Genomic DNA, 23,065 nt, shown 5'->3' on the forward strand with positions numbered 1-23,065 from the left:
TCCAATTCCATGCTGACTGAGAAGGCAGGATGCACTCTGGAAAGAAGGCCATCACAGGGCAAATACAGGGAGACAGACAGTCACACATATGGGCAATTCAGGGTCATCATTTTCCCCTCACATGCATGTTTTTGGAGCGTGAGAGGAAACCAGAATACTCAGAGGGAGAACGTGCAAAGAAAGGCCTGGCTCTGACTGGAAGCCATGATCTTTTAACTGTGAGGCTAATGTGTACTGTGTAGCTTTATAATCAATGAACTATCCGTCCTCTATACCGTGTTATCCTGTACAGGGTCACGGGGCACTAAAGCCGATTCCACCTTACTGTGGGCAAGGGCAGGATACACAGGTCTATCACAGGGCAAACACACACTCACATTCACACCTGGGGGCAATTTAGTGTCACCAATGATGTGTGTTTTTTTAGACTCTTGGTAGAAACCAGAGAAAACCCATACAAAGAAAGGCCTGGCCCAGACTGGAAACAATGACCTTTTCATTCTGAGGTCAGTGTGCACTGTACAGCTATATAGTCAATAATGAAAGTGCAATATTTTTTATGTATGCAATCATAATGAAAACATGCATTGATTCTCGGAAAGTCGGATGATTTTTAACAATTGATTATTAGAAAGTTGATTTTATTGATGCATGCAAAAGACTTACGTGTTATTCACATGCAAAAATGCGAGCGACTCCGCGGCTGTCCCTGCATAAACGCCGCACCTTTGGACGCGAGCCTGCAAACAGTCGCACAGTCTGGTTTCTTCCAACTCTTTTGAATTGAAATTGAAACACGCCCATCCTCTTGTTGACAGATCGATCTGCGTGATTCCTGCCGCCAGGGGGCGCTGTCGCCCCGAACCAGGCCCCAGCAGTCTAGGTTCAAGGCATTAACGTGAGTGTTGTGTGTGGTGTGTGTGTGTGTGTGTATGCGTGTGGAGCCAGTGAAAAATACCCGGAGACGGACTGAAACACTTCTTTTTTTGACCGTACCAATGTGTGTGGCCTGTGAATCTATGGTCCTCGGCCCGGCGGAATCATCTCATGGACACAAAGAGCACGTCGAAAATGAGGGAATAATCGGAGGAGGCGCGCGGCGAAGGGCTCGTCTGTAGCGACGGTTTTGTTGAAACTGCCGAGTGGGATCACAGCTGCTGGCTACGAAAATGTCGAGAAAAATAGAGAGCAAGCAAGGTAAGTCCTGCCGGGGCTCGGACTCCCCCCGCCACGCCGCTCCACCTCTGCTTCAGCGGGATAACGGTATTCCTCACACGGGACGCGGATGGATCGAATGCGGGTTCGGAGGTGCTGTGTTTCTCCCCTCCTGCCTTCCTTCCCCCCCCCCCCCCCCCTCCTCCCCCTGAACCGTGGATCCCGCTGCTCTGATCTGTTCCAGTGTGAATCGGGTGGTTTTAATTGGGCCTCGTGGATTGTTAAAATAAAGCATCAGCTAGCTGGCTTTAGCTCGGGCTCCGGACCCGTTTGGACCTCGTGTCCGGCTGAGATGGCTGCTCCACCGGCCCGTTTGGCTAAATGATTGACGCCAGTGCTCCTCCAGACAGTGGAGCTAAGACGATGGAAGCTAGGCTGGGAGAAAAAAAAAAGCCATTTAAACGTGCTGTAGTCTGGACCGTACTCCACCGGTATTTCACCATTCACTCTCCAAATACACCGAAAGGGTTGCTGGTTTGAAAACACTCTACCTCCAACCTCTCCAGCCACGTGAATGCGTTTATTAAATGTATTTCCCTCCCTCCTTTTCTCCCTTGTGCCTCCTCGTTAGTCGTTTGCTACATTTTCGGGGTTTGTGAGGGTAGCTAGCAGCAGCTACATGTTAGCGGCTAGCGCCACTAGCTGTGCTGTTCCAGGGCTCTGGAGTTGTAACACGCCCAAACGTTGCCGTGTGTCTATTTACGTTGCTATCAGCGTGTTGTGTGTGTGTGTATGTTTTCTCTTCTTGCTTGTGTCTGCATAGCACTGCTGATTTCGGTGTGTAGGAGCTCCGCAGAGCACGGCAAACCGCGAGAGGGAGCGAGGTGGTCGCTGGTGGAGCTGGAGCTGGTGGGGTCTGCATTTTGGAAGGGAAACTTTATACCCGCCAGCTACACTTGCATCCCGCTCCACTGGCAGCTGTCTCTCCCTCTCTCTCTCTCCAGCCGTCGTCCTGTGCTGCTGAATGCAGTAAATGGGCACACACATACACACACTCACACAGCAGCAGTAAGAGGCCGGGAGGGAGTGTCATCCACCACTGCCTCACTCACTCTTTAACAGGCGTAAAAGTTTCCGATTCCTTTCGTGTCTTGCAGACAGATGACTACATATGGTCACGACCCAGAGGTTTATCTGCATGAAATGTCCACATCCCACATTATATCACCATTACTGCAGATACAAAATACTACTGTGGAAGCAGCCACCAAATTTTCTTTTATGGGAAACAGATTTTACTTATTATTTGCACTTTTCTGCTGTTTTGATCACATTCACCCATTCACACACCTTCCATGCAAGGTGCTCAATCCATCTATCAGTAGGGATTTGGGGGTCAGTGTCTTGCTCCAGGATACTTCGAGATGTTGACAGGACAGAAATCGAGCCTGCAACCTTTCGATTGAGACGATCACAATTCTATATTGTTAGAATTCTTTGTATTTGTTATAGAAAATACTTGTCCACAGAAATAGGAATGTGGTGGGGTTAAGGGTCTTCCCAGAGACCAGCAGTGGTCACCTCTTCACTGTGAGATTCAAACCTGTGACTTTCTGAGCTCATGCCAGCTTCGCTAATCTCTAGTCCATCACATCATGGCCCCGTGATGGAGCGATGACCTGTGGAGTGAACCCTGATTTTGCCCTTAGATAGATGGGATCCGATCCAGCTCCAGAACCCGAAGTTGGCTAAAGCAGTGTCGAAGATAGATAGCTGGTTCGGTGAATCAAATTTCTCTCGACAATATATTTAAAGATTCCCTTTGAATCTGCAACAGTTTATTCACATGGAATTTTGTGAAAGTTTCACTAAATCACCGCAAAGAGGCTAAAGAGCCTCGTGGAGCCAGCTTTCAGACTGCTGGTCGACCCTCAGTATGACTTTGCTTCAGCAATCGCTAAGCCATTACGTGAATTTGAGTTCATTGAAGGATATCTCTTTTAAATCCATCAATCCATCTGCAATCCCAGCTTTATCCACTTAGTGTCACGGGGGGCCAGAGCTGATTTCATCTGCCTTAAAGCAAAAGGCGGCGCACGCCCATGACATGTCGCGAGTCCATCTCAAGGGTAACCTTTTAATTTTGAGCCGTTCTTATTTGCATAAAAACAAAAGGCACCTCCAAACAAAACAACTCAACACTGACTGCGACACAAGCACAGACAGCTCGCTCACCCACTCCCACCCACACGACCAGCCTCGGCAGCCGTGCACAAGAACAAGTCAGCGTTGGCAGCACATACCAAAGTAAAAGATCATATCTGTGCAATGTAGGAGTTTGAGGAAGTTGTTGTAAAATAAGAAATTAAAGGGGGTTTTCAGCGGCAGAGAGAGGAGAGGGATTACTCCACTCAGATGGAGCTTTTTATTCAGTTGATATATGTCTGACTACAACACAAACTCCAGGGATCAGCAGACGTCCAAGAGTGATCATTCCATACCTGCACCTTCCTCATAGCAGACAGATAATTGTGCACAAAAGTCCACTAAGCTTCACTCATAATTATTCTGTTTTTGCCAACACAGACCAAAGTAAAAGATCCTGTCAGTGCAATGAGCCTCGAGATTTAAAGCGAGAAATTGCAGAAGTTTTATGCAGCAGAAAGAGGTGGAGAGATTTCTCTCACAGGGAGCTTTCTATTTAAAAGATGTGCGTCTTGACTCCTTCTGAAAGCTCCAGGGACAAAGAAAAAAGGGCTGCGCAAATGTCTGGGTAGATATGAAGATCTACAAAACACAAAAGCCGCTGCAGGTATGAGGACTAATTGATGTAAACACACTTGAGGATGAAGTCGGTCTTTTGTTTTTCTAGAACTTTCATCCATCCAGTAGAGCTGTACATTAAACTGTGCTCCTGGAGGGCATTTTTCTCTGAAGGATACATTTATTTTTATTTGCAGAGATGCTGGAATAAACCTGCTTCTTCACATTAAATTAAATACAGAGTTTACATTGAAGGCAAATATGCTGCTGTGGCTCCAAATTGCACATAGATAGTCGAACACCTATTGGCTCTTTGAACGGAGGTCCCCTGCCTGTGACAGCTGCCAGCTGCGATGGCCTCCAGCCTCCCCTAGTATGATAAAGGCATAGTGAAGCTGAATGGATGTAATTTGTGATTGAGAATTCACATAATTCAGTGTTTCCAGGCATTTAACAGTAATGCTGACCTTCAAAACCCCTGCAGGGGTTTCTTTATTTACATCTCATTCATTGTGAAACTAGTTGTTTTTGGCATCGGCTGATTTCCTCTTGTTTGGCTCAGTAGCAGGCAGCTGCAGCTTCTTCCACTTTTCACTACATTGTCAGGATGGCAAGTCCAGGGTCTTCTTTTTAGAGCTAAACAGTCTGAACTGTTCAACAAATTTCATCCCGACAGCTAATGAAACTAAGAAGATGTCTAGTAACCAAGTTGTGTCTCATGGTGGTTGATTATCATCTCATCCATCAGCTCTCCCATGTATCCATCCTCTGGTGTGGACCTGATTCACCAGGCTTCCTGTGGTGTTTACTGGGTCACTTGTCGGCCTGTTGTCATGTACCCATCGATCTCAAATTAGTCCCACAGGACACGAAACACTGGCAGGCAGCTTAATGGAAACGGGCAGAGGCAGGGCCAGGGATTTGTGGCAGCGCTGAAAAACTGTCAAAGCAGCTTCGGTGTCGTAAGCCCTCTCCCCCAGAGAGTGAAGGTGTGGAAGAACTTAAAGAAATGGTGGAGGAAAGGGAGCCTGTTTCGATGCGGAGACTCGCCAGATAAATAGATATGTTGGTGTCTTTACGAGGAAGGCACATAGGCAGAGTCATGGGTCGAGGTTGATTAAGTTGTGTCCTGATTCTGAATAAATGGTTACCATAGCGCACAGTCTGAGCAGGCCTATCAGTGCACACACCGACACCGAGCTCCAGCGGGAGACTTATGCCCGGCGTCTTCACGAAGCTGCTCACCATGGATGCAGCGTCCCCCTGTCACCGACTCCTGCTCTCTGGTTGGGGGGGGTCCAGACGCTCACAGACAGTGTTGCCTCTCGAGAGACGACTTCTCAACCTGCAGTGTGGAGTTGAGCGAGGATGCTGCCTTGTAGGGAACAGAGCGAGCGGGTTATTGTTTCTCTTTCAACACTGAACCCCCTTCTCTGCATACGCACCCACATGACTTCATCACTCAGGCAGCCTGAACTGTTCCCCATAAACAGATTCACTGTCTGCTGCTGGTGTTTCCCAAAAGCTTTCAGCAGCCTCCAGCCCAACATGCGTCTTCGTGTTTTCCTCAGAGAAAAGGAATAGGGTGGAGGAGACTGCCGAAGTTTTTCAGGAGTGTGTTTTTTCATTTGCCGCTTCGCACATGATGTACTGTGTTGTTTTTGTTTGCACTGACTCTGACAAACAAGGCTGTCAGGGTGCTGTAAAATGAAAAGGATATCAAGGCTTAAACCTGGGGATGTTTTGGAGTCGGCCTGTAATGGGTGTCTGGTTTGCTCTGTCTGCATCGCCATGGAGCTCGTTATAAGTTCTTTGGGTGTTTCTCTTCATTTCGAGTTGAAGTCAGAAGATTTATTTAGTCAATTGTTGAACTTCCTTCTGCACGAAAACATTTTTCATTATAATTTGTCTTTGGTCACTCCAGAATGGCCGACACCATGTACATATTCTCCTTTTGACTTGGTGGTTTAATAGTTGAGTCATTTGTAAACCTTAATTTATTGTTTCAGATTTTCCTTTTTTGCCAATCATCAGTACTGTTACTGTTAGTTTGTTCAGGAGCTGCTCAAAGCATTATGAATTTCAGCACTTCGTATATGTTTGGGGAAATTTTTTACAGCACCCAACCTGAAATGTAGTCAGCAAGAAAATCTTCAGTTCATCTCTGGACTAAATGGCCTTTTTTGTTTGGGGTTTGCATGTTTTCCCTCTGCTTTGATTTTCTCCAGGCCGTCACAGTCCAGGAACTTGTGAATAAGATTGTATGTGGTTATCTGTTTTTGCGTGTAACCTGCCAACTAGCAATGAATTAATAAATGTTTTGCACTAAATACAGGTTGTAATATTGTGTGTAGTAACCAGAAAAAGGATAGTTTCATTGAAATATTTAAGTAAAGCCAATTTACATTGAAGTTCACCTTGCTAAATGAATCCATGTCACTTTCTTTCTTTTGAAACTCGTTACTGCTCTTTATGTCATGATTCATTTCAGAATCTTTTTTTTTTTTATATTCTGCACAATTTATATTCAGTGGAAAGAAAAAGAAGCAGCATAATTAGATTCTCACTCTGTTGCACTCCTTCTGAACCATTGGCGCTCATCCTTTAGCCATTGAGTTGCATATCAAATACAACAGACTCTTGAACTCCATGCATTTGATGTAAGAAGAGGTTTACGATAATAGGCAGATTGTTGGTCTGATAATAGGCAGATTGTTGGTCTGATTGTGATCTCTCTTTGTCATACATCGTGGAGCACAAAAGTAACTTTTAGAAACTGGCCTTAATTGATATCATGCATGTGTCTTATTACTTTCTTGTGTTTCGATTCCGCTTTTTTAATGTATTTATAGTTGTAAAGTCAGTCTTTCCCTGCACCCCCTTTGCATACAGGGATTGTGACACAACAGACTTGCCTGCGTTGGCAACAAAGGCGTGGGAGCAGCAGAGTGTTTTATAATTAGCACGTGGACTCTCCTCTGACTGGATGGTTCATGCTCGTAGCCGGCCACAGCGGAACTGATCCATCAGCTCCTTATTTTAGACGCTCCGCTCCCAGCCCGTTTGCATAGCGTGGCAGTGTGCATCCGTGTGTTTGCTCTTTGCAAAGGGTTTAGCTCTAATGCAAAGTGTTTACTCTCAAACATTCCAAGAATTAACGCCCAAGTGTAAGTCATTTCAGTGGCTTTGTGTTTGCTGAGTGGCTACTGCATACCTCCAGGCAGAAAAGGCTCCCCGTGTGATGCCCAGAAATATCAAGCCCTTTGCTTTAGTCACCAAAAACTCTGAGGAAAAGCTAAAGTATTCCCGATTACAAAAGGGTTCCCGAGACAATTGGGTCTACCCACACTGCTGATGAGTGATCCCACTGTTGCACTACGAGCCTCGGTTTGACATGCTGCAATTTTGAGGTTTCATGGCAGCAAGCGTTTCACCCTCCCTCCACCACAGAATGAGAGGCTTGCTGTTCCCGTATAGGTTTAGCTGTGTTGTAATTAGATTTTTCGTGTGTGTGTGTGAGAGAGCTGTGCATGGGAAAACGAAAAAGAAGGAGGGAAAAGAGTTCAGAGAGATAAAGAAGCGGGGTGGAGAACTGAGAGGAAGACTTTCTGCACATGCAGAGAGTCAGGTAGACAATTGGATGGATTACGCGATGGATAACGATTGGACGGAAGCAATCGATGGGAAGTGGAGAGCAGTGTCTCAGAAGGTTATCGGGTCTTTGTAATATGAATGTTTTCGAAGCCGTTCTGCCCTCGGCATCCTCAACAATCTTCCACGGATCTAAAGGCGTTCATTCAGATTGTTCTCCGAGATCTTATATGTAATTCAGTACAACTGCTTCCGTCCGTGCGCCTGAGACGTTGTTCCTGTGAGGGGTCCTGAGACCATGCTTCACTTGAACGCACTGCTGCGTGTTGGCCTACATGCCACAGAGCAGGTCATTTATTCCTGCAGGTGGTCCGCTCTCCCTCTAATGAATGTGGAGCGCACGCTCGCTCTCGTTACCTGTGGGTTGGACCTTCTCCAGGATCACTGATGTCAGCGTGCTTCGCCGAGCTGGCCTACCCGGGAGTATGCGATTCTCGCCCTTTTACAAGAACATTTTTAAATAAACAATTGCCCCAATTTGGAAAAGGAACACTGCTTTTTAATTCCTCCTGACTTCCGTCAGCGCTATTTGTGGATCTTTCCTTTCAAGCGGCGTCTAACGTGAGTCAAGTGAGAATGGTCATGAGGACCGTGTAGTTTATGACTAATGCTCAGCAGTGCTATCGAGTGATAGCTGTTAAAAATGCCAGCCTGACTAAAAGGCAGCGCGGACCACGAGCGTAACCACAGCAATCACCTGGATTAGACGCTGGGAGAACTAATTGCTCCTGGATGGGGAATATCAGCTGGAGGAGTCAGGCCTCCTCGGAGGACACAGACTCCTCTCTACAGGGGGATCTAGATGAGGATACAGGTAAAGACATCTAAATATATCCACACTCGATGTCTCTGTTTTATTTTCTCTCTACATATTGGCAGTGAGATCAATGCTGCACTTGATCTTTTGTTTTGAAGCTGGAATGTATTTTTGTTGCTGTTGCATAAACAAGGAGCAGAACGCTGATAAAACTGCTTATAGTTTTGCTGTTCTCTACTTTTGCTTCAGTAAACACACAGATTGAAATGTAAATGAAGACTACTAAAAAATCCTTTGTAGCACATGGTTCTATTTCACTTGCACCGTTTCTGGAGTAACTGCTTATGGAAGTTTTCTTCGAATGCATTTATTCAACAGTATTTTTTCATTTTTTTGTTGGGCGAATGCGTATTTTCATTGTTCTTTATGGCGACGTGTGCTGCTTTGTTTAAGGCTGCTGCTGCCAGTTTTGGAGCTTTCATGTAAAATAGGCTTGCTGGCAGAATGAAATGCAGGGGACATTCCTCACTGTGCTTTTTGTGTCGTGTGGCTTTATAGAAGGTGCTCATTTTGCCCTGCTTGCTGCCTTTGGGCGGACCCGGCCCAAGGAGGCTGCTCGACAGAGCCACGGCCTGCTGCTTTGACTGATCAAATCCAAAATGTGTAGACAGAGCAGAATATATCGCCTCTCTAACCGTGCCTCGTGAGGTGAGGATCATTTAATGTACCTACATCCTGTGGCCTTAATCCCGTTGCACAATGTGAAATATGGTATTGGTTGCACTCTGTAATCGCTGCAGCGTGAATCCAAGCTGTCCTGCCTTGCTTCACCATGGCAGTCGAGTGTGTTTGTTGATCCACACGTTGGGTTAACACAGCTTGATTTATTAATGTGTGCTATGAGCTTGTGCTTCTCCCGCTAAGCTGTGTGAACAGATCCACCCTGGTGAGCCTGCAGCACATAGAGAACGGCTCCATAATTAAGGTAGTTGAGTCCATCATTGTGTAATTACACAGCGCCGGGTGCTATAATACCCTGTTTTCAAAACACACAGTCTGTGGTGTGCTGGGCCTAATAAATCTGTGCATTTCAACCCAACAGGCAGTCAGAGTCTGTGTGTGTGTGTGTGTGTGTGTGTGTGTCTAGTCTGCACCGACCTGCCCAGCCTCCATGGCTGTGATGTCCCACGATACAGACGGATAAAATGAGTAATGTGTTTCAGACAGATGTCCAGATGAGATGTTTTTTGGGGTTTTTTTTCAGCCACAGATGAACTGGAAATGCACTGATAGCATCGTTACTTTTCTCTTGAACACAGTTGGTCACTGCCGATGCTGTCGGATCCCCTCACAGTATTTTAGGTTTTCACTGCCCAGTAACTGAAAATATGCAAGGTATTCAATTGCATTGGTTGTAAATTGCAGCTGCGTTGCCTAATTAGGCTTTCTACATTATTTATTTATCACACACACTTCCTTGAAGCGGACTTCCCGACTTGAAGCCTAAATCTGATAGCATAAGACTGCTATGGATGTTTTCTTTTATCCTGTTCCAGAAGAAAGACACTTTGCAGTTAACATGTTTCAAATAAACGCCAATGAATAATCCGTGGTCCGTTTCACTGCTTCTATGTCAATTCACATTCAGAAACACTTCATCTTTTATAGATTTAACAGAGTTGTATTAACTGTCCATGCGCCGATGCATCTGCTGCGAGTTATACAACTGCATGCAAGAATAAAGTGTCGAAGAAAGTACATGTGCATTGGAAGTAGCTAAATGTCATGCCGTGTTTGTGGCTGTGCGCTGGCGACGAGTGTATCGGATCGTGGAGACCCCGGGGTGGCATGGCCGGGTCGGGGCGCTGGCATACAATGAAGGGGATGTCCCGCAGTGGCTGCCAGTTTCCGACGCCCGTCCCTAAATCAGGAACGGGCAGCGAGAAGTCGCCATTCGCTCGCAGACAAGCCAGCCTTGTTGTCAAGGCAGATGTGGGTGTGTGCATGTGTGAGTGTTTGGTCGCATAAATAATCACAAATCTTTCCTCTTTTTTTTTTTTTTTTTTGTAACTCACTCTAACCGCAGTTGACATACTTTATTGCAGACACACTCTGTGTTTACTTAGTGATTCCCCGAGCCTGTAGCCTTCTGGGTTGAGTGGAGGCTTTGTTTGATTGTCAGTCTTCACTGACCCATTTCCTCAAGGATATTCTCTTTCAAACAGCCTGAATGGGTAAATATGCTTTTAAACTAGCAATAAACCATAAAGCTCATTAGTTGTAAAATGCTTAGCCGCTGTACATTCATTTATTTGCTATAATCGGTAAACTTTGCCTTCAAGGGACCCTTTTTTGTATTGTTTTTCTTTACCTTTTTTTGCTGTATCTTTTAAAGGAAGGCCTATTATGCCAAGACAAGGTTAACCTTCTGTTGTTACATTTCTAGCTTATATCAACAGTTTTATAAAAAGCTGCAAACTTTTTATTGTTTGTTCAAGGACCACAAATTACTGCGTGAGAGTTGTCCAACAGCAGCTCATGTTCTTCACTTTCAGCTAGATGGAGGGCAAGAATCTCAAAACAGGGTGTAGCAGACAGTTTTTTTGTTTTTGTTTTATTTGCTTTGCAATAAGAATTAAACACAATTCAAGTTCTTGGAATATTGATGAGAAGAGACTTACAATTCACTATGTGCTGTTTATTTTGTCCTTTATTATATGTTGCTTGCCTATACTTATGTGGTTGAAGAACTAATTATACAGGTCAAGTTTTGCACCAAATGATTTTTTGATCATGTTTAAGAGGAATTGAGAAGGTGCAGAAAGGCTGGTTGCTCCTGATTTCAAGCGTCGGATGTTTTCAATATTCTGCATTCAGAGCCAACACCAGACATCTGCAGTCCCGAAATGCAGAAATTAATTTGTTTGCGTTCATTTGCGTCCCCGTTTGAGTCAAAGACTCCTCTGCACACAATGGGCTAAATGACACCACACACACACACACACACACACACTTTCAGGGACTTCACCTGGAGTTTCACTCTCACGATGTGCGTGACGGGGCTGTACCGGTGCTGCTGCTGCTGGTAGTTAGCATTGTGGCATATTCTGGAATATTCTCAGTCCTAAAACATTAGCTTAAAGCTAACCGGTATGAATGTGATTACCTTTGCTAAAAAACTATTAGGACATCAGCTGGTTGTTCTTCACCCAGTTTATTTTTGAATTCGTTATATCAGAAGTTTCAATGGTTTGACTAGTTATTCTTTTAGAGACTGTTTTTTTTGGCTAATCCCAAGCAATAAAGTTGTTGCGGTCGTCTTCCTGTTTTCATTTAACCTCCCAACTCTATTTTCTTCTTCTTCTTTTTTTCTTTCTTCATGTGTTGCTCCAACACGCCGTTTCATGTGGAGCGATGTCATTACTCAGAAGAACATTAAAATCTCACATCTGTTTTATGTGATCGGGTTAAAGAAAAATCAGATCATAAAGTTAGGATCTTTTAATTGGAAATGCGTTCAGATCCTGCGTTTAAATGTTTAATTGTTCCAGTGAAAAGCGCTTGGGTATATTTATAGGGAAATAAATAAGGGACAAAGAGCTCGAGCAGGAGCGTGGTCAGTGTATTTTTGTGTGTGCGTGCCTGTTTGTCTATGAAAAAAAAGAAGAAGTCCAGTCGAGTTTGTGTTACTTCAGTGGGTGGGTGATTATTCATCTCTGACACGGCTTAAGCAGTCATCACCTAATTATAAGTGGCCGTGTGCGAGGGCGAGTCTCTTCTGCGCGACGGACACATCTCTTATCAGGGTCTATTTTTAGCCAGCTGTGAAAATGACCAAAGTCAGAGAGTTTGCTTCGCCGGTGTGCGTCTCCACTGAGAGATGCACTGAAATATGCGCCATCTGTCTGTCAGTCTTGCCCAATAAAGTGTTTGTGCCGTGTCAAGAGGGGCGACAAGTAGCCTGCCGCTCAGACAAGATGAGCTTTGTGGAGCGCTCTTCCACGTGGAGAGTGGTACCACTCCTCACTGCTTGAGGCCATTTACTGTTGCCTGTGCTCCTCTGTCTGTCTGTATCTGCCTCCGTCTTGTACTCGGCAGTGAAGTGATTGGTTCTCTTGTGGCTGTTTGTCTGTGTGTAGGATCTGTCTCCTATCTCAAGTGCTTTATAGTGCCTGTTTGCCTCCTGCTCTCTTGCCAAACAGCTGCCGCTCAGTGAGAATCCGTGAATTCATCTCGGCAGATCAGAGTTTCTGCTTTTTCTTTTTCTTTTTTTTTTCTTGTCTTTTTTCTTTTTTTTTAACTGTCGCAGCGTCTCCGTTCTGGTGCTGCTTGATGTTAGAGATACTGACAAGCCAGGTATTTATAGCACTTTGTGGTTCTTGAGTCTATTGGTTTTACCCAAGGTGAACCTGCCTGCCTGTCAGTCTGCTCTCTTCCAGCACGAAGCTTCGGTTCAGGAAGCGAGCTTTAAATGGAATGCTAAAAAATGCAGGGAAAACGCCGCATCCCTGAGGTCACCTGAAGGATCGGACTACTTTGAGTGTCTCCTTGTTGTGTAGCGCATTGTGCTTCTTTGTCTTGTGTGTGTGTGTGTGTGTGTGTGTCGCTGTGTAGGCCGGATTTAAGGGGGCGAGCTGCAGAAGAACGCAGTTGGGTTTGGTCTGAACTGTGAAGGGGGAGCGGCCCTCGGTGAGGGAGCCATGGGACAGGAAATCGTACCAGTGACTTCGGCGTCAGTGGGGAAGGAACAGGAGGGGTACCCAGGATGGCGTGCGCTGTGCGATTTCCCGCTTGCAACGCTTTACATCATATAAGCTTGCCATGCCCTCCAGTGGAATTCTCTCAATGTTTAGTGCTCCTGAATTTTCATTCTTCACACTTATTGATGTGATCCTAAAAATAGCTCTTTAGCACCACAAGACATTTTAAACATTAGATTTCTAATTCTCTACCAGTACTAGAACAACAACTAACAACTTGCATCAGTTGTAAACTGGGCTGCAAGCTTTTTGTGAAGCGCAGTTGACCGTCTCCATGAACTGTCCTTGAACACTTCTTCAAAAATTGCCAAAAGCGCCGGCAAGCAACACTCTGAATTATTCTGGAACACTTCTTAGAAGGTGTTAAAAAAAAAAAAAAAAAAATAAGAAGAAATAAGGTCCTCATGCAGCGGCAACTTTTCCCTTTTATACACCACTGGAAAATAAATACTTAGCCAATGACAAACATTTAATGTCATTCTACCTTTAGTTAAGAGCTGCAGCTCCAAATCATTAAACAACACTCAATCTTTTAACATGCTTGTAGTTATTATTTAAAAGATCTGTACAGATTTTAATCATGAGTCATAACAAGACACTTCTGCTCTTATCACCTCAGTCTAACATGATAAACATCTCGAGTGGGAAATTTTCCTGTTATTATCTGTGTATTCGAAATGAGTCATTTAGATCTGTACCAGGGGAAAAACATATATCTTAACCCTTTCTGGTCAACATTTGCTTGAAAACTCTGAAAGATAAGGTGGTTGATAATCCATAACACAAAGGCGACCTTTTGCTAGAGTTAGCCTTAGCAAAAAAAAAATTTAGTTTGATTGGAAAAATGTGACAAACTGCTATTGAGTTCTCTGAATTGTTAAAATTTAATGGTAAATCGACTAGCAAAAGGAATGATCTGAGAGGAGAAATGTAACCACTGCTGTCGTAAGAGATATTATCTCATGGCAGCATGTTTCTTACTAATTTGTCTCTTGAATAACAGATTACTTCATGGGGCTATGCCCTGTGCTGATCAACTCCAGTTATTACTGAGTGGTAGCTACAGGCTCACTTAAATCTAAAATGCAAGCCGTCACTGCTTTGGGAAATGTAGGAGATTTTTCCCTTTTCTGCAGTGGCACTCGTACAGGCTTTCAACTTTGATTTATCTTCTTTGGCTTCTTGGTTATATATTGTGGTTGAAGCTCAACTATGTTCCTTTTGTATCTCACTTCGTTGTTTATGCATCTCCTTTGTTATTGGGCCCAAGTGTAGTTGGGAAGTTTGGGTTTTTTTATTTTATTTTACAAATAGAGCATCAAAAGCTTCCAGCTCTAATGCCATATATTATGTTGCGTTTGCCGTCGATGATGTCGAGAACCGGGCCCCGAGGCGTCCCCCCCCCACAACCTTTTGCTCGTGGTTGAATAGTTTAGAGAGACTCTTTGTTTGCTCATTTGTTTCTGTCTGTGGACGCGGATTCTTGTGTGAATAATCCGCGTATTGTTGGTACGTGTGTAACTGTTGTGTATAGGACAGTCGAGTCAGCGCAGCCTCCGGGCTAGCTCCGTAGCTTTTAGCACACCCCCAATGAGCTGCTGTGCCAAATGCTCCCATTATCTGGTTCCTTCAGCTGGTCCAGTGCCCACTACGGCACGTTGACCCACATAGTGACTATCCTACTACTACTACTACTGCTACTACCATCACTAAGGCACTTTCATTTTGAACACTGATTAAACCGAGTGTAAAAGTTGGAATTTTATGTACAAAATGTCTTTTTTTTTCCCCTTACTGTTTGTATAGTCCGAGATTCTTCACCAAGGTTTGGGCTCAGTTTTACAGTTTTACGTTTTATAAATCACAAATTACAGGTTATTCGCTGAAAACAAAAAGGAAAATAGTGGTTTTTAGTCATTCGCAGAGCAGAGCACGATCCAGGGGACCAATATGAGTCATGAGATGAGCTGTTCTGTCAGGTTTTCCATAGATAACATGTTGTTAGACATTTGTTTTGATGACCCATTGGCTTAAGTGGAGCAACATGGAAATCACAAAGGTTAGATTTTGAAACATTAAAAATGTGTTTATTTGGCCCTTTATTACAGGGACTGCTAGTGTAAATACTGCCAGAGAGAGAATTGTTTGCTCACCCTCAGATCAGTCACAGCGCACAGCCATTGCTGCATGATGTGATCCATCGACATATACAGCAGCCTAACTATACCAAATTCCTTTTAACTTACTCGCAACTACACATGCCATTAAAAGCAATGGAGTGGAGTAATTGACGTGGAAAATTGCAAATAAAGCTCGCCCTACGGGTGTGAGTTAATTTTGGTAAACGAACCACCAGGGGCAAATTGGATAACACTCTTGTTTTCACAGATCTGCAGTGATGTGCGAATGTGGACAGTGTGGTGTTTACCATCATCGCACTTCACCTCGTAAAGGGGAAACGTGTGGGTAAACTGTATTCAGTTAACGGTAAAGATGAAGCTTCACTTAAAACAGCAGCAGTGGTGGGAAGCCACAGAGGACTGCAGAGAAAAAACACAGATGGAGAGAAAAGATGGCGTTGACTGTGTGTAGAGAAAAGTTTGGAAGATGGGAGTTTTGTTGGCCTCATAGCTGAACAGAGCTGGCATCGAGGCCAAAGACTTGTAAATGTTTATGCCACCACACAATACACAAGGCTTAATGGTCCCACCCTTTTCTAACACTGACTTCAGAGCTAAATGACCTACATGAGTTCTGTGTCGGTCACACAACCTCTGGGTCGGAAATGCACCCTGCGTGGAATCAAATAGGTTTAGCGCTCCATATATAATAGTTTGAACAAGAGCAGATAATGGAGTCGCTCGCTTTTAATTAATGCCGTGACAATGAAGCCACCTCCTGAAAAGACGAGCCTCTTTGTGGAGTGTGAAGAAGACAACCTGCTGGTTTCTTTTCCTCAGCCCTTGCATGGGTGGCTGGCCGGTCTGATATTACACATTTTGTCAAGGTTTCCCGTAGGGTGCTCGAGCTGAGTCAAGGTCGTGAGTCATGCGTGACGTCAAGGTACACCCTGAACAGGTCCATCACAGAGACACACACACACAAAACCTCATGTTTCCACACCTATGAGCAATTTATACAGATTTTGGCTCATAAGTTTGTTGGTTGAAGTCCTGCTGCTGGCCTGTGGGTCCCAGAAGTGCAGGTGTCTCTGCACTGTGACACCCATCGTCTCGTTATTGTTAGTTATGAGTCTGATGGGTTTAGAACAGAGAAGCTATTTAACCAAAACGGATCAAGCAAGTTTGCTTAACCGTTCTACCGCAATACAAGACTTTATTCAAAAAGTGCTGTGTGCTGTCTCAGAGCTGACCCACTACCCTCAATATCATCCACCACATCTAATCTGAAAGATATGTAATTATGGAGCTGCTTATACTCTTCTCTGACCTCTGCTGCATTGAGTTTGGGCACTGTAGTTTATTTGTAGCTGAGTTATGACTATGGGAAGTTTCCCTTCCTCCCTCTGCCTCACATGCTTGTTATCTTTTCTGTTGTATATTTTTGTTTGGGTTAAAATACTGCTGCGTTACTTAAACTACTGTTTCACTGTGGTCCGTGGCTGATAATGGTTGGTTATTTAGTCATTGGTTGGCCCATCACCTGGACCACCGCCTGGTGGTCTAAAACTTGTTCTATAATTCCAGATCCTTAATACACATCCAGTCAATCTCCGTTCAAGTGGTCCCTTCACTTCACTTATTTTCATTGTGATTTTTCTCTTGAATTACCAAGAGAAGATCATACTGTGGATCGCACCCCCCTGACCCCCTCTAGACTATTCCTGAGGCTACCTGCTTCATGAAGTGTTCCAGCTCCCCCTAGGGGTTACCAAACCGCTACTTCAAACCAAACCTGTGAATATGTTCATTAACATGATACCAGACAAACGGACAGACTCAAGAATGCAGGTGTGTCACCAAACGATTAGACCGGATTAAATATTATTGTGTCTCTTCTTGCTGTTCGTTGCCTTGATGTCTTAATGCGACATATTTTATTGTTGCTGTTAATTCCAGTTTTGCTTCACCTAGAGATTCATGACTTGTTATCATATAGTATTATTGTGGTAGGAGTTGTTCAGGAGTTGGGTTGCTGGGAGTAGAGCATGCTTTCTAGGGAAACTAGGTGTTCAAGGTTTGGCTTTCAAGCTTTCCAAACCAAACTCATAAGTCCAGTGCGGCTGAACAGAAAAGGAATTTGGCTTGTGTGGTTGCTTGTTAAGACTCTGTTTCTCTGAGTTATCTCATGAGTCACTCAGGTAATGATGTCTCTGCTCACAGAACAGGAGTTTCCCTTTATAGACGTGTTTTCAGTCATTGCTCTGCTCTGTTGTTTGGTTAGATTTGTGTGAAGATGGCTCAAACCCTCTGAAGCTATGTTTTTTCACCCCCCCCCCCCCCCCCCCCCCCCCCCCCCCCCCCCCCTTCTGTTCACGCTCTCACCTTCAGATTGCACACAGACATTGGACACAGCTGACCAAATGCATTCTCACTGAGCTGTTATGGATTCGATTGGCAGTTTTGTTCACATGGATTTGCATTATAGATCGCCGTGGTTGTGCGCTCCGTTCGCCATGGTTGACCAGACCATCTGTTTCCATGCAACCCAGCGCACAGAGCAGCTCCATCACCACGCTGATATTTGCTCCTGATTACTGACCCGTGACTGGTGGGCCTGCTTTACTAGTCATCGACACGCTGAGGGCCATGCTTTAGTAAGTTAACAGCACAAAATATTGGACTAGATGAATTTTATAGATAGGAGTGTTTTAAAAAAAAAAAAAGCATCACAAAAACATCCATTTTTTCTGCTTGGTTAGAATTTCGCAGATTCTATTAGGGTGCAGTGATTGGTACTCTTGCTTCACAGTGAAAAAAATCTGTAGTTTGAGTCCAAGCTTTGCAGGTTTTTTGTATTGGGTTTGTGTGTTATGTGTGTGAGTACTTCACTTTACTCCCACAGTCCAAAAATATGCATTTGATGTTAAGTGGTTGCTCTGAATTGCCTGTATGTGGTTATATGAGTGCATGAGTTTTCCCTTTAATGGACTGATAACCTTTCCAAGGTTTACTCTGCCTTCACATGTCGCCAGATTTGATCTTTTTTGGGTGTTACGTGTCCGCAGTGTTTGTAATTGCTAGGTTTAATGAAGTGATCCATAAGTGTATCACTTTAGAGAAATATTGATTCTAATATCAATGAATTATTTTTTTTTAACTGGTTCTCGAGTGTTTTGCCCAAGTCATCTAAAATAATGTCTATTGCCATTTTCATTAGTCATCAGGAATCATGCACTTGGGCGTACCATTCTGTGGATGATGGTGCTGTCCATGTGGAAACCATCTCATGTGTCTCATTTAGTCATTTGTTAAGTGAAATACAATACATGGGAAGTGCATGGAGCACTTAGCATCCATTGTATCTCATTTACTTACTCAGTAAGTGGGCCTGATGCTCCGAGTGTCCCTGTGGCTCATTGACGAGCGACACACTCAAGCAGCACAGCTGGAGCTGTAACTGTAACCACCACCTCTTCTTTTTCTGCTGCTCCTTGAACCAGCTGCTAACCAGGATCAGGATCCTCTCGCAGGGCTTGGCCTCCTCCCCGCCACGCTCTGGATTGCAGCTCGGCCTGCGGCAGCGTGAGACGGAGAGCCTGGTGCATCCTGCAGCGCTGCGCGAGTGCAGCACGTTGATAACAAAGGACATAAAGAGGACTCGTATTGAACACTGAACACAGCCAGCAGGAATAAACCACTACAATGGAGAGAATAAATAATTCACTAAGCACTTAACTATTTCCTGTTGATTTTTTTTCCCTCTTTCCTCTCCATATTTCTTCCTGCTGTTCATCCTACATGCCTCAGGCTTGCATTTCCCACTCTTGCTTCACAACAGGTCTTCCCTGTGGAGATGGGATGTTTGGCACAGCTCCTCCACGTTTTGGCTTCCACAGCATAGCAGCCACTTCGATTCTTTCACATCGCTGTAATTTTTATCGACGAGCGCAGCCTTGGTGTGTGTTGCCTACAAAGCACTCATTTCAAGTTTGCCTTCATTTGGTCAGGTTGAGATCTAAATGCTCGAACCGGGTTTATTGAGCTTGTGTACGATGCAGTATAGCTGTTGAATACTGGGATCGGATGCTTCAAAAAGACTCCTTAAATATATATTTATTGACATTACTCGAAATACTTAACTATAGTTTGTACTGAAGTTTCTTTTCCTGAGTGTTATCCTGTTTTTGTTTAGATATCAGGAACACTCCTCAGCACAAAAAAATGTTGAATATTTCATGCAGCTCGAATCTGCTTCCCGCCCTACTGTCTGGCTAAAACGTTCCAGTCATATTAATCTATTGGTTTGTTATTGATGGGTTTCATCAGGAGAACATTATGAATGATTTTTTTTTTTCAATATATGTTTGATTTACCATTTTATTTGATGAGCTATCCGAACAACTACTAAAACTAACATTCAGTATTGATTATTACTGCATTGAAATGTGCTGGAACCAGCCTTTGCTTTACTTTGTGCTCCTCTAAATGTGAAACATTAACACACACGTGGAATTAAACTGCTGAAAAATACATTTACCTCAGAGCACAGATGTGTTTGTACTGTCTTCCAGCCGTTAAAGCAGAACTGTTTAAAGCCCTCGCGTCCGTCCTTGCAGCTTTCCCACCACAAATAAACTCATTAGACAATGAAGTTGTTCAGAACATCATGAGTCACATCATGACAACAATAGTCAACCTGCTGATGGTGCCTCAGCTTCCCTAAATCTAGCGACGGCAAAATCAGAAAGTTTTTTTTTTTTGTCAGTCTCCATCTGGTTCAGTTAAAAAGTTGCGTCCTTGCGAGTATGAATAGTTTTTTGGTGAAATAGTCGCTGGCAAGTATTCTTTTCAAACACTTTCTGTTTTATTTCCCCAAAACTTTTATGAGCGATGTCAGCAAACAGTATGCAAAATGCACAAAATGTTGGGAAATTTGTTTCCCATCTGCATGAAAGACGAGGGATTATTTTCATGCGTGCAACACACATCTGCTCTGGGGCTCATCCCACAAATGCATATTCCTTCCAGAACGGTGTAAGATATATTGGCAAGAAGAAATATTGTAGTAGACACAGATTTGCTAGTTTATTTAAGAATACAGTGTGCAGAATACCTTGGCATGCAAGTACATATCATTTCTGAAACAGACTGCGCAAAAAAAAAAAAAAAAAAAAAAGCATTCTCTCATGCTCTTCTCTTTGTTTACAGTCCAGTACAGCTTTGCAACAGATTTTTTCGGTATGCCTTGCACACATGCTTTCAGACCATGCCCCCCTCCTCCACTGCCTTCTTCCCTCCTCAGCAGCTGGCACAGTGACCTTTGCGATTCTTGTTTCAGTCTGGGAGCGATCTAAACGGGTCCATAAACGCAGCTCCTGCACACACTTTCCCTGCGAGTCCTTCACTGCAGGAGTTCAGCAGGAGGTGACAGCTGTGCGCGCGACCTCAAGCACAAACTCGGCGGCGTCTCCTCCACCCCGTTCTTCCTCTCTTTCCGAGGGTGGAGGAGGCAGCGAGGGGGGCTTGACCAGCTGTCCCGCACCGATCACACCTGTACCGAAAGAGACGCACATCAATCTGCCGGTCTGTCAAGGCCCTCGCTCAGACCCGGACAGGCACATATGCTGCCAATCATCAGCTGTGTGCTTCCAGCAGCAGCAGAGACCCTGTCTGCTCCTTCCGTCGTTTGAGGCTCTCGTGACTAGTACTCTCCTGTTTTGTTGGCATTTTGTATCCCCAGAGAAATCAGACGAATCCCGCTCCGACAACCTGTGCTTTAAATACAGGAAAAGCGCATAAACAGGCAGAGTTTCAAAGACCTTCAGGTGTATTTTTCTGACAGCCTGGTTTGGGAATGCAGGAGCATTACTTATTCATTCGAGCTTTGTGGGAACATGATTAAGCTGCGTTTGGACTGTTTTGCATTAGCGGCACCAAAACATTTATCGCCTGCCTCAATGAGCTGCTGATGTAAATTCATGCCCATGTTTACAATTTTTTTGATATATTTCACACTCTGATCGACAATCTTGTTAACATAGCCAGTTAATGAAAGTGTCTGCTGCGGCGGCTCTGTGCTGTTGATGGGGAAACAGCAGACTGGTTGTATTCCTTGGGGGAAACAGCTGAAAAGTGGTAATCTATACAATGCCTTTAGGCCGCTCTATTGAATGTTGTGGGTTGTTAAGATACACATTTGACTTTGCAAATGTGACGTGAAATGTACACAAAATCAATTTCAAGGTGTATTGTATATATTTAACACTTAAGCGTTTGCTTTTTTCGCCAGGAGCATCCATATATTTACACCCTGTGTGTGTGTGTGTGTGTGGGTTTGTGTTTGCTTATAGAGTAGCAAAGCCTTCAGTGGAACCAGCAGCCACAGACTCCCGGGGACTCAGTGTTGTGTGACAACTCTCCCAGGCTTTGTTCAAGAGTCGTTCAGCCTGGAGTGTTTGTTTTAAACGTCCCCATGGCCTTCCACAGCAGCAAAGTGTCTGGGCAATTTAAATGCCTCTAAAAGATATTTATTTTGTAAATCCTTGACTATTGACTTTTGACAGTGTCACTCTCGCTGTTTTCCCCCAATTCTTTCTTTGTTTTGCATGTCTAGCAGGTTTGCTTTTGTTTTTGTTGCTTCAGTCTAGATGAGGGGTGTCAAACGTAAGGTCCATGGACCAAAACTGGTCCACAGGAAGTGTTGAATTAGTCAATTCAGTCTTCAGACGAGCGAACACAACACTGAGATTTCAGTGATGCTGCCACGAGAGCTAGCTTCCTCTCTGCTTGCTAGCTAGCGTTAGCCTTAACGCCGTGCTGTCAGGGTGAGTGTCGGAGTCCTGAAGCACACACAGCCCGAAGGGCAACGCACTGTGACCATAACACACACCGTCAAACATGTTGAGGGAAAATATGACTGCAGGAAGGTCCAGAGTCAATGCCTGTTAACTCTGTCAACATGGAACTGTCCACAGCTCACGGCAGCCATTATGTTCATGATGTGTTTAGTCAACACTTCATAGAAAGGTGCTTCAGTTTCTGTGTCGCAGTGCTGCATTGAAAACCCCCAAAATGTGTTTTAATGTTTAGTCGCCATGGAAATATTTATCAGTTGATGCGGTGTTTGGAAGCTATTAATTTCCATTTCATTTCACACAATCCGCACCACTGAAACATTTTTCAGTCATTCACGCTTCGTTATTTGCGCCTCCTCATTTCCCACCTGTGACCATCAGACAGTGTTAATGCAGCTTCGGAAGATAAACCTAACCGTTAATGGAAGTCTGGCCACACTTTCTCTGAGCCTCACATTAAATGTCAAATATTGTGTTCACTTTTTTTTTCTGTCTCTGCAACCTCTCCAAAGTTATTTTTTTTAAAAAAATGGTTGCGAAAATGACAGCGAAAACTGCCCATGAAAGGACAAATGTTGCCACAGGTGTACGAGAGCGCAGAGTTTTCATATCTGCGCCGATATTAAGTGTGTGTTGTGGGCCAGACAGCTGAAAAACATTACGGGAGAAAATATTTTCAGTGTGAGGTTTCTCTCCCTCTCCCTCTCTCTCTCTCTCCCTCCCTCTCTCTCTCCATCCATGACTAGTCAGATTCAGTGTGAGAGACATTACAACCACTGACTTCACCAGCTCATAACTCTGAGCAGCAGCGGGAGCAGCAGGCAGGAAGCCGGGGAGCAGGAGGGCGGACACCGACCGGCCTACATGACTACAACAGAGCACTTCACTGTATTCTCCCTCCGTTTCCTCCTCCTCCTCTTCATTGCTGACTTTTTCTTTCACGCTGTTCATTTCTTTCTCTCAGTGAGGTCATTGCTATTCTGTGGCCAGACTTCCACTTTG

The 23,065-nt window shown here is 44.3% G+C and overlaps 1 protein-coding gene across 5 annotated transcripts in view; it reads left to right on the forward strand.

The window, feature by feature from the left end:
• The first annotated feature begins 917 nt into the window (after positions 1 to 917).
• The window catches only part of LOC115382769 (rap guanine nucleotide exchange factor 1-like), a 47,917-nt gene continuing 25,769 nt past the window's right edge, over positions 918 to 23,065 (forward strand). For all 5 annotated transcript variants that reach the window (XM_030084646.1, XM_030084648.1, XM_030084643.1 and 2 more), the window contains exon 1: positions 918 to 1,197. In XM_030084646.1, coding sequence (XP_029940506.1) covers positions 1,170 to 1,197 — 28 coding nt within the window. In that variant the 5' untranslated portion in view covers positions 918 to 1,169. The remainder of the gene's footprint in view (positions 1,198 to 23,065) is intronic.

This window comes from Salarias fasciatus, assembly GCF_902148845.1.
Source record: "Salarias fasciatus chromosome 7 unlocalized genomic scaffold, fSalaFa1.1 super_scaffold_4, whole genome shotgun sequence".
Taxonomy (NCBI): domain Eukaryota; kingdom Metazoa; phylum Chordata; class Actinopteri; order Blenniiformes; family Blenniidae; genus Salarias; species Salarias fasciatus.